This window comes from Paroedura picta, chromosome 3 (genome assembly GCF_049243985.1).
Source record: "Paroedura picta isolate Pp20150507F chromosome 3, Ppicta_v3.0, whole genome shotgun sequence".
Classification (NCBI taxonomy): domain Eukaryota; kingdom Metazoa; phylum Chordata; class Lepidosauria; order Squamata; family Gekkonidae; genus Paroedura; species Paroedura picta.
This window is the reverse complement of record NC_135371.1, coordinates 104,648,088-104,664,320: the sequence shown is the minus strand read 5'-3', so window position 1 is coordinate 104,664,320 and position 16,233 is coordinate 104,648,088. Positions and strand designations below refer to the sequence as shown.

The 16,233-nt window shown below is 45.8% G+C and overlaps 1 protein-coding gene across 1 annotated transcript in view; it reads right to left on the bottom strand.

Annotated features, from left to right (window-relative positions):
- The window catches only part of ADRB2 (adrenoceptor beta 2), a 91,212-nt gene extending 77,450 nt beyond the window's left edge, over positions 1-13,762 (bottom strand). The window contains exon 1 of the mRNA XM_077327065.1: positions 11,911-13,762. Coding sequence (XP_077183180.1) covers positions 11,911-13,117 — 1,207 coding nt within the window. The 5' untranslated portion in view covers positions 13,118-13,762. The remainder of the gene's footprint in view (positions 1-11,910) is intronic.
- Between the last annotated feature and the right edge of the window lie 2,471 nt (positions 13,763-16,233).

Below are 16,233 nucleotides of genomic sequence, written 5' to 3'. Positions count from 1 at the left end.
CTGGCTATTAAGGTAGCTTTTGAGGCCTGACAGCACCACCTGGAAGGTGCATGATACTTGGTGAAAGTTCATACAGACAACTTTGAGCATCTGCAAATTGCCTGCTGGTTGAGCCAGAGGCAGATTCAGTTGTCCCTGTTTTTCCCTAGTTTAACATTACAGTTCACTTTTCCAGTCGTTGAAGGGTAGCCCATGACCATAGTCCTACTACCTGAAGTGTTTTCTGCCATGCTTCCCACAACCCTCCAGGAGCACATTTAGGAATAGCAGTTGCACGATCCCTTTACCATAAAGATGCACCACTGCCTTTGGGATCCTGCTAAGAAAGCACCCATGGGATACAAAGTACAGACAGGGCTGCAGATATACCAGGACTGAGTCTATGTGCCACCAGGGCTTCTACGGGCGGGAGTCCTCAACTAGCTCATAGCATCAAACCACCTGAATACCTTGAACAGTACAAAACTTTCCACCTGTTCACTTGGAGTTCTGGTGACCTCATATAAAGACTGATGTTCCTCAGTATGTGGCCTCCTGAAATAACTGTAAATGGGCCAAGGATCTGCCTAGCAGGCCTGTAGACCTGCTGCTTCCATTTCCCACACCTACCAGTCCCTGAAAGGCCATGTGCATGGACTTATCATAGATTTTCTGACTCCACAGGATATACAAGCATCCAGATAATGGCTTATTTCCTTGCTAAGATCGCCCACTTCATCCCTTGCTTGGGGCTCCCAAATGCCTGTGAAAGCCTCCAGCTGTATTTACACCATATCTTTCAACTTCATGGTTTACCTGAGCACCTGTTCTCCAATCAAGGGGTCGTTTACCTCATGTTTCTGGCACACCCCACATGCATTTTGGGTATCCAAATACACCTGTCATCCACTCATCACCCCCCAATCTGATGTGCAGATGGAGTACACCAATGCCACACTGGAGATGTTACCTAAGGTGCTATGTTAACTACTAGCAGATTAAATGGGCTACCCTGCTCCCTCTGGCTGAGTTTGCATACAACAATAAAATGCACACCTTAATACACCAGACACAGTTCACGGCCAGTTATGGATATCATCCCTATTTCTTCCCACCAGTCATCCACTGTACCCACTACCAACAACTTTGTGAATGAACTGCAGGCTCTACATAAGGTCCAAAAGGACCAACTATACCAAGCCAAGCATGTTTACAAGGAAGACACAGATTGGAGACACCAGCCAGGAGAGATCCTCCAGATTGTGGATGAGGTGTAGTTATCAACACTTCCAGTCAGTGGTCCTCCTGGAGACTTGAACCCTAGTTTATCAGCCCGTATCTGATCTCTGCACAAATAAATCCTGTGGCCTACCAGTTACAGCTTCTGTACTAGACTTCTGTTACAGGTCAGCTGCTGTACTAGATGGACTGGAATGGCTATGGACTAACATTGCACTTGGGAACCCACTGAGAACCTCTTCACTCTTGACTTTGTGTGCCAGTTCCATTGAACTGGTTCCAGCTCTATTGGTTGAGGTCCAGGGGAGAGGATGGTGTTGTCGAATAGCCTGGAGACAGCTCTGACTCCTGATGAACAGCTGGATTCTGTGCCTATAAGCCACCAGCTAGCTGCAGCTGAGCAATCAGTTAGAAGGCTATGAGATATGTGTTTCCTGACCTGCTGCTGCTGTATCAGTCTTGCTTTTCAGAAAACTGACCTTGGCCTACTTAGACAACTCCTGTTCTTTACCGACTCTGCTTATTAAACTTTGGCATCCTGCCTCTGATAACTAGCTTGCGTTATCTGCCTTATCAGGTACCATACACTGGTATCTGATTGAAGCAGAAATGTAGAGTAGGATAGTGAGGCCTGAGTGCAAACAGAAACCAGAAGAACCCACAGGAGAACTATACATACTGAAACTAATTTTCTGTGAAACATTATTTGCAGGGTTAGGAGGTGGGAAAGGGCAGCTGCAAACAACCAGGCTAAGGCTCCTCCACTGAGGCAGTGATGGTTGGTGTGTACTGATCCTGCAGAGAGAGGAGGACACAACCCCTCCCTCTCACTTTCTGAGGGTTTCCCTGTGGAAATGGTTTGTAAAGTTTTTCTGGGTTTTCCCACCCTCCAGTGTTGAGTGTTCTTCGGGGCATCTACTGCCTTCGCTTTTTTTTTTTTTTTAAACCCCTCCAAAATTTTCTGGTGTGACATTGGTTAGTTCTGTTGGGCTTGTACTGCTCCAGCACTCGCACTGCAAATTTGGTGCCTTTACCATGATTCCCCCCTCCCCCCGATGATTGAATATACCTGAAGATAGATATGGTATAATGAACCCCTCCCCCCCCAAAAAAAAACAAATTCAGAATTCCTGAATACTACCAAATCCAAAAACATACTGGGAATATCAGGAAATACTGAATCCAGAAAAAATGAATTCATTTTCCCCCTTGAACACCCCTAGAAACTGAATATGTTAATTCTAGATGACAGATATACCAGTGTAATCCAAGTCACATGTTGTACTTGCACTGAAATTAATAAAGGCTGGCACTTACGTCATTCCAAATTAAAACTACAGTGCAATCCTATTCAATTACTCTGATCCAAACTAATTGAAATCTATGACCTTAAACTGGACTGTTCATAGAATCATAGAGTTGGAAGGGACCTCCAGGGTGATCTAGTCCAACCCCCTGCACAATGCAGGAACTCACAACTACCTGCCCACCCACAGTGAACCCAATTTCATGCACAAGTGATCCCTGCACACATAAAAATCTCCACAATCCAACCTGTCCTGGAGAAAATTTACCTAGTGATGCTGCATACGATTGCACTGTCTTCCAGCATGGAAGGACTAAGTTAATAGGCTATACTGCACAGCAGTGCCCTGTACCTAAATCCTTGTACTCGGTGAAACAGCTTCGGACCTGGAACATGCTGGGCATGAGGCATACAGCAATATGAACTCAGCATGACAAAGGCAGATTCAGGTGTAGAGGGGTCAAATTCCAGGTTCTGGGTCAAGCATCAAGACAGTAATAAGTGCAGGTTCAGGGCAGATTCAGAGGTCTAAGTCCAAACCCTGTCCAAGGAGTCAAGAGTCATGAAAGGCAGGAAGAATCAGTGGCAGCGAGGTCAGCAATAATTTGATGTGTTGCTTCCACAGCCTGTCTTTCCTTCTCCCCATCATTTATAGTTCCATTGGTTGTGGAGGCAAGGGAGGTGAGGTGTCTGGTGGGCTGGTGTCTGGTTCTAAACCCTGAGCTTGCACTACTGGGCTACAACTGTCAGCTTCTGAATTGTCTCTTGGCAGAGTAGCAGTAACCCCCAGCAACAGGCTGTGAGCTGTAGCCTCCTTTGCCTGCCTGTTCTCCTTCCCCAGAGCCTTCCGCTTCTTCCAAGTCAGCTGTGCCTGGTGGATTTATGACAGCTTCATTAACAAATAGCTCCTGAGTTTCCAAAGTCCCCAAATCTTACCCTGTGTCTGGTTTCATTATGCTAGGACAGCCTGTTAATGTTTATCTGAAAAGAAAATGTTTTTGTAGACCTAGTAACTCCTCCCCCAACTGTGCGTCATTATTGTACATATTTCCCTTAGGTAGGGCCAAACTTCATGCTTTTCTGTAGACTACAGATGCTTATGAGCAAGAAGGAGCCATCGATATCCATACAAAGAGGGCCTGCCTTCTCTTGGAGCACAAGGATTGGGGGCCTGGAAACAAGAAGGAACCCTAAACATAGCCTGCAGAGTGTGAATAGGGAAGGGTTGCTCACTTATCAAGTGCTGAAATATCTGTGGATTTTCAGCTGCATCTAAATCTGAGCCTTGGACCCAAATTAACTCCATTGCAAGAAGGCTGTAAGAGAAAAGCTGTCAGCAATCATGCTGGTCGAAAAGGAAAAATCTGAAACCACCCAGACCACAAGCCTCGTAATATCTTACTTTATGACTAACCAAAGGTTACATAATGGGGTTCATCCTACTTTGCAGGCTTGACCTGATATCACTGCCTAATGAATCCTTTCTATTATAAAATATTTATTTTTTTGTAACATCCAGCCTAAGGAAGAATTTATCTTGAAAGCTCACACATTGTTATGTGTCATTTGATTGCTCCTAATAAATGGTATTAGGTGGAATTTGCTCTGATTTGTAAGACAAAAGCCTGAGATGTTTTACTTCTGGTTTACCCCTCTCCTTCTTTAGTTCCTCTTCTAAATTGACAGCTCTCATTGATCCACTTTATGCAATTAGATTGTCGTATTACCATTACTCTTCCTCATTCACAACACTTTAGTGGGGTATAACGCCATACAGTCCACCCTTCAAAGCAGCCACTTTCTCACCAAGTCCTGCCCAGAGGCTGGCATCACTACTCCCCTTTCACGTGGCCCTCAATATTAGATAAGGCTTATTTATAAATCAAAATATGGATTCATCTGGCCACACCTTAACCATTATTAATCTATCTTTCTTTCAGTATCATAGTCTTATGTGCACTTACTTGATTGAATTCTAAAATTGAGTCCAATAGCACTTTTAAGATCAATAAAGATTTATTCAAGGCATGAGCTTTTGAGTGCATGCATGCCTTGTATAAATCTTTGTTGGTCTTAAAGGTGCTATTGGACTCAATTTTTGTTTTGCTACTTCAGACCAACACGGCTACCCACTTGAATTTTGACTGAATTCTGTAGAACTTATTTTAGGATTAGGGTTACATCTCACCTGTTTTACAATGAACAGACAAGTAGCTTTAAAGGTCAATTCATTATTGTTTTTTCACATGCTTGCCTTTACAGTAAGACAATAATAGAGACTATCCCTTAAAATGTACTAGACAACAGTTTCCAAACAGAAAGGAGAGTTGTTAGGCAGTTTCCCCTCCAAAGCCTGTAGCAACATGTCCTTCCTCTTGCATCTAACTTCAGGAAGGGAAGGGCTTTTCATTACCATAATAATTTGGCTTGAGCAGGGGAAAGAAAAAAGTTGAAGGGGTTATGGAGGTGCATCATGTTGTGGGAAATGACTAGATAACTGCAAATTTGTGGTTGGTTGTGTTCAAATCTTAAGTGGTGCAGCCCTGGGAAAGAACTAAATCTCACCTCTTCTGCAAAATAGCATCTTCCACAGACTCAGTAGATCTGGTACCACTTCAGCCAAGAGAAAAAAAGCAGGCAGCAAAAATCTGTCTCTGATTTTCAAAGAGCTGCAGGACTGCCATCCTCCAGGTAGAGTCTGGAAAACTCCCAGGATTACAACTAATCTCCAGAGATAAATTCCCCTGGAGAAAATGGTGGCTTTGGAAGATGGGCTCTATTGAATTATACCCTGCTGAGGTCCCTCTCCTCCACAAACCCTGCCTCCCCATGCTCAATCCCCCAAATCTCCAGTGTTTTCCAGCCCAAAGTTGGCAACCATACCCACCAAGTATATGTACAATGAAAATGCATCAATCAAGGGACACCATGAATGGGTAAGCACTGATCCACACAAGAATTGTAGCAGTAAACCACAGAAAATAAATCAGTGTTTTAATGCATACAAAACAGAAAAACATGTGAACTTCATTAGGAAATACATTTCAACAATCACTGTGCAGTTCATACACTTGCTATTGCTCCAGTGGTCTTCTGTAGTGCTTGCTTTAAGAACTGGTGATATATTAATATTTTTCCCCATCTTCCAAAGACAGCCAATGCCCAGTTATTGTTATTTTTACAACTGCTTTTAAAATGCTTTAGCAGCCTTGGTTTGATATAAAAGTGCTTCAGATGACAGACAAAATAAAATAATTAATATAACAATGTAAAGTGCTTTGTCCCCCTCTACTGAGGAAAGGATGGGTAGACCTGATGAAAATCTAAATTTCTAAATAACTCTTTTAAAAAGAAACAGAGAAAGGAACATTATTTTCTCCTCCAATGTTTTTCCCCCTTCTAGATATTATTCCGAGAAAGTTCTTATAAAGAACTGATCAAAATGTTCTAAATCAGCATGTGTCCATTATTGGTTACTAAGTCTTTCAAGCAAAAAATATCTGGACATTAATGCTTCCCAAGCTCAACTATTACTAAATTGAGCATTTTGTGTTAATGGAAGGTCTCCAACAATAAAAAAGCAAAGCAAAGCAAAGCTACATAGCTAGGCCAGAGCAGTACAACGAGTTCCTGTCTTGTTGCTGCTCAAAGAATAATTCCAGGTAAAGGGGAAAGCTTCCCTACCCATAATCCCCTGACATAACTCAAGCACCAATCTCCCCTTAGAATGAGCAGACTCCTGTGGCTGTGTTCTGTTTAAGGCACAATGCTGCTACACTTTTCAAGATTTGATTAAAGATCTGTCTGAGCTCTCAAACTTTTGTGGAGCAGAGAAGGAAGACTCTTCTCTCCCCTCTCACTTTTATCCTGTATTTTCTCCCAGTGTCTAAAGGTCATAGGCCCTCAGAGAAAGCAGATTATAGAGGCATATTTGTGGGACTTCACAGTTTAATTATCATGGCAACTTTGCTCCAGTGGCTTTCCTGGAGCCCTCCTGAAGTTATTATAACAGAACACTTTCTCTAAGTCCCTGAATAGTTTTTTAGGTGCAATTTTTGGCTTTAAAAGTTCTCTGTAGATATGGAATAGAAATGGGTAGAAACAGATTTAAATTTGAAATCCCATGGAGTCAATCCAACCAGCAGTTGTGAAGGGGAGTGATTTGATTGAAAAATGCCATTGGGTAGACTAAAATGATGTTCTGCTAGTAGACTAGGTCTCCCAGAAGAGATTTCAAAATACAGAACTTACTCTAGGATAGTGTTTCATTACTTTTGAGTCAGTTTCTCCTTATATAATTTATACTTTTTAAATCTTGACTGAAATATCAAAATGTAATTTGTATGATTTTTTTACTTTTGAATTTTGTATACATTTGACATCTCCTACATGTTATAAGAATGAGCCCCTTGTGGCGCAGGGTGGTAAAGCACTCTGAAGCTCTGCCCATGAGGCTAGGAGTTCGATCCCAGCAGCCAGCTCAAGGTTGACTCAGCCTTCCATCCTTCCGAGGTCAGTAAAATGAGTACCCAGCTTGCTGGGGGGGTAAAATGGTAATGACTGGGGAAGGGAATGGCAAACCACCCCGTATTGAGTCTGCCATGAAAACGCTGGAGGGCATCACCCCAAGGGTCAGACATGACTTGGTGCATGCACAGGGGATACCTTTACCTTTACCTTTACATGTTATAAACGTGATACAGATATTGGCTGGTGAGGAAGCCCATCAAAAAACCAGTTCAACCAGTGCAGTTTTCAGCCATTATTGATGTGGAACACATCTTCTAGTGTGCTCGGTGAAACAGAAGTACTCACAGACATGTTATCTGTAAGTCCAGCCCCCCCCCAGCATGCCAGAAGACAAGAGGTGGCCAGCAGTGGTGCCAGACGCCGAGGAGTCCAGCCCAGCCAGGCAGTGCTGGGGCAGCTGCAGCAGCACACACTGGGCCAGCCATGGAGGATACACCCACAGAGGCTGGACCAGCTGTGGCAGTGCAGGCTGGCCCATCCCCAGAGACAATGCCTAGAGAGGCTAGGGAAACCATGGTGACACAGGCCAGCCCAGCCACAGAGGCAATGCCCATGGAGGTCAGGACAGCCGTGGTTCTGTGGGAGCCCCAAAGGAGCCCTGCAGCAGACAGCCACGAGACGCCCAGCTGAGGTGGCAGAGGACCACCAAACCCAGCAGCCCTCCTGCCATTAGAGGTAGGGGGAAGGGAGGGGGAAGGAGTCTGGGTATGTGTGTTTCTGAGAAGGGGGAGGGACCAGGGACGGGGTTGGGGATGCAATAGGTAAGGGGGAAGAGGATAGGTAAGGGTGACAAGGATTCTCATCCCTTATGTGGATGTTGGTAGATTTTTTTGGAATTAACAGTTACATTTGTCACAGCTTATTTGGGAGCCTCACCTCAGTGCTTTGCTGTTAACATTAAGCAGAGCTTAACAGAGCTTCTATGTCAGAAGAAGCCAACAAACATCAGGGAGCCATCAAAGAAGAGGTACTTATACCCCTCTTTTCACAACCTGAAGAAGTCTCAAAGTAGCTGACAATTGTCTTCCCTTCCTCTCCCCTCAAAAGACACCCTGTGAGGTAGATGGGGCTGAGAGGGCTCTGTCAAAACTGACTAGCCCAAGGTCACTCAGCTGGCTGCTTGTGGAGAAGAGAATCAAACCTGATTATCTAGGGTAAGTAAGTCTGCACGTACTTTGTTTATTCCATTGTCAATCCTGTTGAATTCAGATCGCTTTGAACTCGGGTCTTCCTCTTCCCCCTCCCCATTGAAACAGGAAAGTCTTCTGCACGTGGTTAGGGTAGTTCAGAAGGGGGGGGAAGCCAAGCCTCTTTCTTTTTTTGAAGGGGGGGACAGGATCGAAGAAGGCAGAGGAGGGAGAAAAAATCCAAGACCGACAGAAGTTGAGAGAAATCAGGGGCTTCTCCTTTAAGGCAAGCTTGTCACATAGCTACCTTTGGCTAATCAAGGTGTCTCTACCGTGGAGGTAATCCGAATCTTGAGATATTGAGCATTAAAAGCACTTTTAAGATATCGCACAATAAAGGTAGGGTCACTCTGGATCAGTCCTTCTTGCTGCAGAAAGAAAATTTAAATCGCCCCAAATCCAAACGGAAATCACATTCTGTGTAGAGGGCAGGGACTGAATCAATTTGGGTTTGGAATAAAAGCTCCGTGCACCTTACACCTAGATTAGAGGCTGCCACTACACCAAGCTGTGTTGACTTCAAAAGGATTGCTTCTCTCCATTTCCTCCTTCTGTATTTTCTGTACACATAATGTATATATGGAGGGGAGGAGATCTCTGCTGTGGGAAGCTTAATATAACTCTAGTCCAGAAAGGTCAGGAAAGCTTTCTGTCGTGCAGTCCATTACCAAGTGGAGAAATAATAACAAAATCCACATCCCATCCTCTAGGCAAACAGGGATGGCCACCAGCATATGTGGTATAAACCTGTGTGTCAGTCATCACACAGGATGCGGAAAGCATTATTTTCTCTTATCTGCTTCTGCTGGCCACTTTCACATCCCCTTCTCCATTATGCTTTGCAAACACAGCAATGTTAAGGATGAAGCAACACACAAATTGCCAATGAGAAAGCGGTGTCATTTGCAAAATCATTTTTGAACAGAAGACTCTGAGATTTTAGTTTAATTACCCTTTGCTGCCCAGGGGGAGAGGAGGCTGTGCCTGGCTTCCACCCACTTCATGCCTCCTACCCTCCTCTTTCATGCACCTGTTGACTCACATCCGAAGATCAGCTTCCCATTTGACAAGTTCTAGCAGCAAACAGACGCAAAACCCGAGAGAGAAATGAAACACGACAGTGTTGGGTGGTCTATAAAACAAAATCACACCAAACTACAGAGAAACAACAAATAGGCCATGGAAACAGGCCAACTCAGCATTTGTTTTGCAGATCTCATGCAATCTTCCTCTCCAGCAGACTACCGGTAGGTGAAGTAACCTCTGGCACCCAGCTAGAAACATTTCTTGTCACACTTATGCAAAAATCAGTCATTTTCTACTACAATCCTCCTGTTCTTTTGTCAGCAACCCAAAATATGACAGAGGTTTTCCAATCCATGCCAAAACATTTAGTAAAGAATTCATTGCCTTCTAGAGGTTTGCTAAAGCTTGCTTTTAAGTGCTTCTGATACTTCTTAAAATATAATATTGTGAAATATCTCTACCTGCATTACAACCTACCTTTCTAATTTAGGAAAACACTCTTTCCCCTAACCTGCCCTGTCTCCTCCTCTTTTCAGGTGCAATTTTATTTATTTATTTATTTGCCAGATGAGAAAGTATTGTCACAAAAACCTCCTTTACTAGCATTGGTTTGTGCTTGGCATACAGCCATCCCACAAGCTACAACAGGAAGTGGACACACTCACATGACATACTGGCATTTCGTTTGCTGGCTCAATCAAAGTGCATGTGGACACTATGCACCATGCCCACACCACAAGACTGAACTCAAAGATGCATCTCCAGAAACTGTTCAAGTTCCTGTAGTAAAGTTTTCTCTCCAATGCTGAGGATGAAAATAATGCTTTAATACTTATTCTATTTCCATAGAATCATAATGGTTTGGTAAATTCTACTGGTTATTTTTCAAAATACAGAGGAAGCAACTTGTGCATCCTAATGTGAAAATCTGAGTCCTAGTGTTAACCAAGATTGGCCACAAGCTTATCATCACAGCCTTTTAGAGAAAATGTCTCCAAAAGCATTGACCCTGAATATTTTTTCACAGCATCAAATAGCATTACAGAATGTGGTATGGACATAGCACCCCTCCTGAACATAAGGAGAAAACAAAGGCTGTCTGCTCAGAAAGTCTGGTAGGATTGGGGGATAGGGAGAAAAGAAGGGAAAGGAAATGTGTATGGCAAACAGAATACGCTAATAGTCTCACAAGCCCTTAATTTAGTCTAACCACCTGCACAGAATGACAAGGACTGGATCTGAGAGTGAATTATGTGATCAAAATTGTATAATGAAAAGGATCAATTTTTATTGTAGAATTCATCACTGAAGGGTCCTCGTGGGCTAGCAAAAAGAAGAGCCCTTTAGAGAGACACAATGTTTACTGTGTTGATGATTGTTTAAATAGCTTAACGCTTGTAAAATCACTCCATAAACCTAAGTTGTTAGCAAGGGGACCTTAAATGGGAACTTCTGGCAGGCTACTTTTGATCCAAAATAAGGAGAGCTCTGCTATGAGCACTAAAGACATTTACTTTCCTGTCATTACTGGACTAGACATAAGAAAGGGACAAACAAACCCATTTGTGGACTTAGGGCTTTGCACTTGAAAATATGTTCTTTTTTTAATGGTAGCATAGATAAGGTAAAATTCCTTATCTTGCTGTCTGCCTCTGGGCGAGGACAGTTTCAGTTAAAAGTTCTGTTTAACCATTTTACAATCAGACGAGTCCCCTGGCATTTCTAAGCACATTTTGGCATCTGTTGGGGCTCGCATGAGCCCAAGTGCAGGGCACATACAAACTACAAAGGTGGAGAAGAATCCAATTAATGGGGAGGAGGGTGGATTCTGAATCAATGCTAGGTACAATCTCCATTTCACAACCACAGAAGCTGGCAAATGAAAATGAGATAACATCAGAGTTGTGTGGGTGGAAGATAAATATAGATGGAATATGAAGGAGACTTGAAAGGTATGCTTCTGGTGGTATTATCAATCATGCTCTGTATTCATAAAGATTTGGGAGACTATATTTCCACTGGCTCCTATAGAATAGACTCTTCTCCAGGAAAAGAGCCTGGAATAGTCATTCATCATGACAAACGTGTTCAAGAAATCCAGTCACTATAACCAAGAATTTAAAAAAATGTAAACAATTGACTTTATAGTACAAAAAACACAGTATAACAAGTCTTTAAATAAAATCATCAATGTTATCATTTCCTAATAGAAGGGCAAGTTATCAATACCATCCAATTGCTCCTTGGGGTAGGGATGTCATATTTATCATAGCAGCTCAGTTTGGCATTAGCTCTATTTCAGTGAGGTAGATGGATATGGAAACATTATATCACAATAATAAAGTCCTTTGTGGCCTGACCCCCTACAGTGTCTTGACTCTCAGCTGAAGAAAAAACTCTAACATGGATACAGACAAATCCAAATAATCTTTCCTGAAATACTCTGCATAGCCTACGGATGAACCAGCATGGGCCACCTCCCATCTACCAGTACAACTTTTGCCCAGTTTTGTTTGAGCAGAAACCATGACATTCGTTTCCCTGTTTAAATGGCATGTGGGGGTCATGAAAGCCCTGCTTAGGAAGAACCAGGTGTGCTACATTCAGACCCCTGGGATTCAGTGCTACCATGCAAGACAGTACCTTTACAATGTAAAAACTCTTCCCCAGTAGGGGGGCCTTCTTCTTCACTCAGCAGTTCATTAGTCTTCTCTTCTCGCATATGATAGCCATTGTGATCCCCCAAGAAGTCCGCTTTCCCATTGCTGTTTGAATATCCATTGACATACATTTTGAGAGCAGACCTCTGGGAGCAGAGAATCTCCTGGAAAGCATATCTGAAGTCCGGGCTGCGGCAGTAGATCAAGGGGTTGAAGGCCGAGTTGACGTAGCCCACCCAGTTCAAAAATATGTACACAAATTTGGGGATGCTTTTCGGACAGATGACAAAGACAATGTTGACGATGAAGAAAGGGAGCCAGCACAAGGTAAAGGTGCCCATGATGATGCCCAGCGTCTTCAGCGCTTTGTGTTCCTTTAGACAGAACTTGGACGCTCGCCTGTGACTCGCCCGCCCACCGTTCTGCTCCCGCAGGGCACTGTTGTGCTGATGGAACCGCCCTTCACATTTGTCGATCTTTTTGAGCTGCTTCTGGGCCACTTGGAAAACCCGGGCATAGACAAAAATCATGACCACCAAGGGGATGTAGAAGGAAATGATGGAGGAAGTGATGGCATACTCTCGGTTGGTGAAGAAGTCACAGCAGGTGGCATCCTGGTAGCACTGGCAGGCTTCCTTGTCTGTGGCCCGGTACCAATGCATCTGGATAGGCAAGAAGGAGGTCAGTATAGAAACGATCCAGACCAGCAGGATGACCAGCCGGGCTTTGTTCTTGGTCAAAAGGCTTTGATATTTGAAAGGGGAGGTGATAGCAAAGTACCTGTCCACCGCGATGACACAGAGCGTCTCGATGCTGGCCGTGACGCACAGCACGTCAATGGAAGTCCAAAACTCGCACCAGAAGTTCCCGAACTTCCACGTGTTGAGCATGATGTGGCTGGCTCCGAAGGGGACCACCGCCAGGCCCATCAGGAGGTCGGCGCAAGCCAGGGAGGTGATGAAATAGTTGGTGACCGTCTGCAGCCTCTGAAACCTGGCGATGGCCGTGATGACCAGCACGTTGCCAAAGACGATCGCCAGCACGATCAGAGACATGACGATGCCCATCCCCACCACCCAGCTCTCCGCCGGCTGCGTCAGGTTGCCCGCGCTCTGGCTGCCGCCGCTGGCGTTCTCGCTCACGGCCGGAGGCCCGCAGCCGGCGGAACCGGCGGAGCTCACCGTGCCCATCGCTCGGGGCGGCTGAAAAAGTCGCGACTCCTCTGCAGCCCGAGGGAAATTCTCGCCCCGTTGGCCAGCTTAACCCGGGCGGCCAGAGAGCCCGGCGAGGCGAGCACACGCGGAGGTCGGCAGGCGTCGGATCGCGCGCCTCATGCATTCGCCGTCCGCCTGAGCAAGGAGGTCTCCCCCGCGGTCGTCCCCTCGGCCAAGGCGCCGTCTTTTCGGGCACCTCCCGCGCGCACCACGACTCGTCTCGCCAGCCCAGAAACTTGTCCGGATCCCGTTATGTTTAGGGGGGCATATAGAAACTCCCTATTGTGACGTCAGGTCCCTGGCAGCCAATCCGCTGCCAAGGGGGGCACACATACACACGCACGCACACACGAGGGAGAGAGCGACGAACCGAAGAGCGCACTCGCGGTGCTCCTCAGCTAGTGTCGCTCGCCTCGCCCGACCTCTGCGCCGCTGCCCTAGTCCGGTCCCGAGTCGCTTCCCGATTCCGAGGGCCCCAAAGTTTCCACGGCAGGCTGCCTGCTCTGCAGCTCTTCTGCACTACTCCAGCCCGGCTCAGGTAGTCCGTTCTGATGTGGCCGCGGACTCTGCCGTAGGCAGCCCGGGCGGCAGAAAGGCACAAGAGGCGCGCCCCGCCCCGCCCCGCCCCGCCCCGCCCTGTGGTTGCGGGGTGTGAAGGCTTTCTTTTGCGAGAGACGGCCAAGTGGGCTCCCTTCCCAGCTTAGTCTTCAGGTGCTGGGAGCCGCCGTCCAACCTGAGTCGCGGGCGTGGCAAAGGGAAGAAGCGGAGTCGGGAGACACGCTTGGCGACCTCTCCTGCCAGCGCCACGCCTCGTTGGCCCCTGGCGGCTCTCCGCCTGACGCCCCGCCCTCCAAAGGCCGGACTCGACGCCGCTTTCGCACCCGAGGTAGTAGTTGGGCCCAGGGCGCCTGTTCGGGGACCTTCAGACTGGTCAACTCGTCTGAAGCCCCGGCGATCCATCCCGTTGCTAGGATCCCAACGCGCAACCCGCCCCCTTCCGGGAGACGGAACACGGAGTCGGGTACACGGAGTGCGTCTTGGAGCTACAAGAGACTCTGGTCACTGTGGATCTGTCCCCAGAAGGGGCATACCGGGAGGCCAAAATGGCCCTGGGAAAGAGCCCTGCCACTTTTCGGCGGTGCACCCGTAAAGACCTGCACAGCAAGCCTAAATGGAAAGAAGCCAGTCTGCCCTGCACCTCCTCCCGGGCCATGCCATGCTCAGACTGGCAGAGCAATGCCAGTTGTTGCCCATTCTACTGCTTACTGGGTGTCTCTATGCACCACCAGGCCAATGCTGGTTGGCTGGGCCACACCAGTCCTCAGCTCTCTTCCTCCTGGCCAAGCTGGGCACTGCTGTGTATCCATGCTGTTCCTTGCTGGCCTCAACAGGCTGGCACAGGGTAAAGTCAGGCCCTGCTGTGCCTGTGCCCCCCCTTACTGGGTGAAGTGGGTAGCACTGGTCCTGGTCTCCTCAGTGCATCACAATGCCTGGGGACAGCTCCTCCTTGCTAATTCCACCTGTGCAGGTGTATGTCTCTGGGGAAAGAGTGCATAGCTTAAATTCCAGAGGAGACAGGCATTTCTGATGCATGGATATGTGTGTTTGCAGGCTCTATTTCCCTGAGAATTTGATGTAGGGTAGAAGATCTGCTACATTACTGGAGTGTCTCTAGCTGTGTTCTTCTTAGACATTTGTAAACCAAGCATACAAAAATGCTAGAAGTCTCCAGTGTTCTTTCCTCCAAAGTAAACCAGCCCAAGTAAGTGCTGCCCACAGAACTTCTCACTTAGCAGGGAAGTAGGATGCATATCACAGTATCAGATAAAAACCTCCAAACAACCTTTAGTTCCAGCCATTCATTCTCTCTGTTTCTCAGTGTCTGTGACCATGGATTAATCCCTTATCTGCCAATAGGCTCCAGTGCCTCAATGTTGTGATGAACAGATTTCCACAGCCCAGTGCTCTTCAGGGTTCGATTCCTTTCCACTCCTGGGGATTCAATCTGGATGAGTTCTGTCAATGTGTGAAGACTCAGCATGTGTCACAGTAATATCAGGAGCTCAGTGCTAAGAGAGGATTTCTCAAGAAGAGCTTCTTACAGCCTAGAATCGGGTTCTATGGTCTTGCGTTATAGAGTAGCCTTTGATGGACTTTGAATCCACGTTGTAAAGTATTGTAAGTAAATGAATTGCTTCTGAGAAACAAGAATTACACTTGAAGAAGCAATTTTGGCACTTTTAAAAAATCAAGCATAGTTATAGGGTTAGTTGAAAGACTGGAACAGGAGTCTATTCAAACAGCAGATCAAAATTCAGCTGTGAAGCCCAGTTTGACAGGTGCTCTGTATTGATTCAAGTGACAATGCTGTGAGGAGGGAGAGAAGAGCTGATTTTTGTACTTCACGTTTTACTTTTCAAAGGAGTCTAAAGTGGCTTACAATAACCTCCCCTTCCTCTCCCCACAACAGATTCCCTGTGAGGTAGGTGTGGCTAAGAGAGCTCTAAGAGAACTGTGACTAGCCCAAGGTCCCCCAGATCGTGTGGAGGAGTAGGGAATCAAACCCAGCTTTCCAGGTTAAAGTTAACCACTATGCCATGCCGACCTGAAGTTCTTATATTTCAGTTCTTTCCCAACTCTTTTTTCCCCATCATAACACATATCTTACCAGTTTCCATGGCCCCAGACAACTAGCTGAACCTCTGTCTGGTGATAATTCATCACTAGAAAATGGAAAATTAACAACAAGCAGGATATTTTTATACATGCCAGTAAAAGAGATTCATGGTTTCAATATCACAGTGCTCAACAGAGTAATGCCTTTCTAAACCCATTAATTTCAATGGATTTAGAAGGCTGTAATTCTGTTTAGGACGGCACTATAAATGTTAAAGATGTAACTGTATTGCTTATCTTCTTGGGCCTTGGGGAGACTGGGAAGGGGGACTGAGCAATCTTTAGAGAGAAGATCTCACTTGTGAACATGCTGTTTACTTTTGCACCATTCCCCCCTGTTTTGGGTTTTGGACAGTCACTGTGTTTTCTTGCTGTTTTCAACCATTTACTGAAATATGAGAACTTCTCTGAAAAGC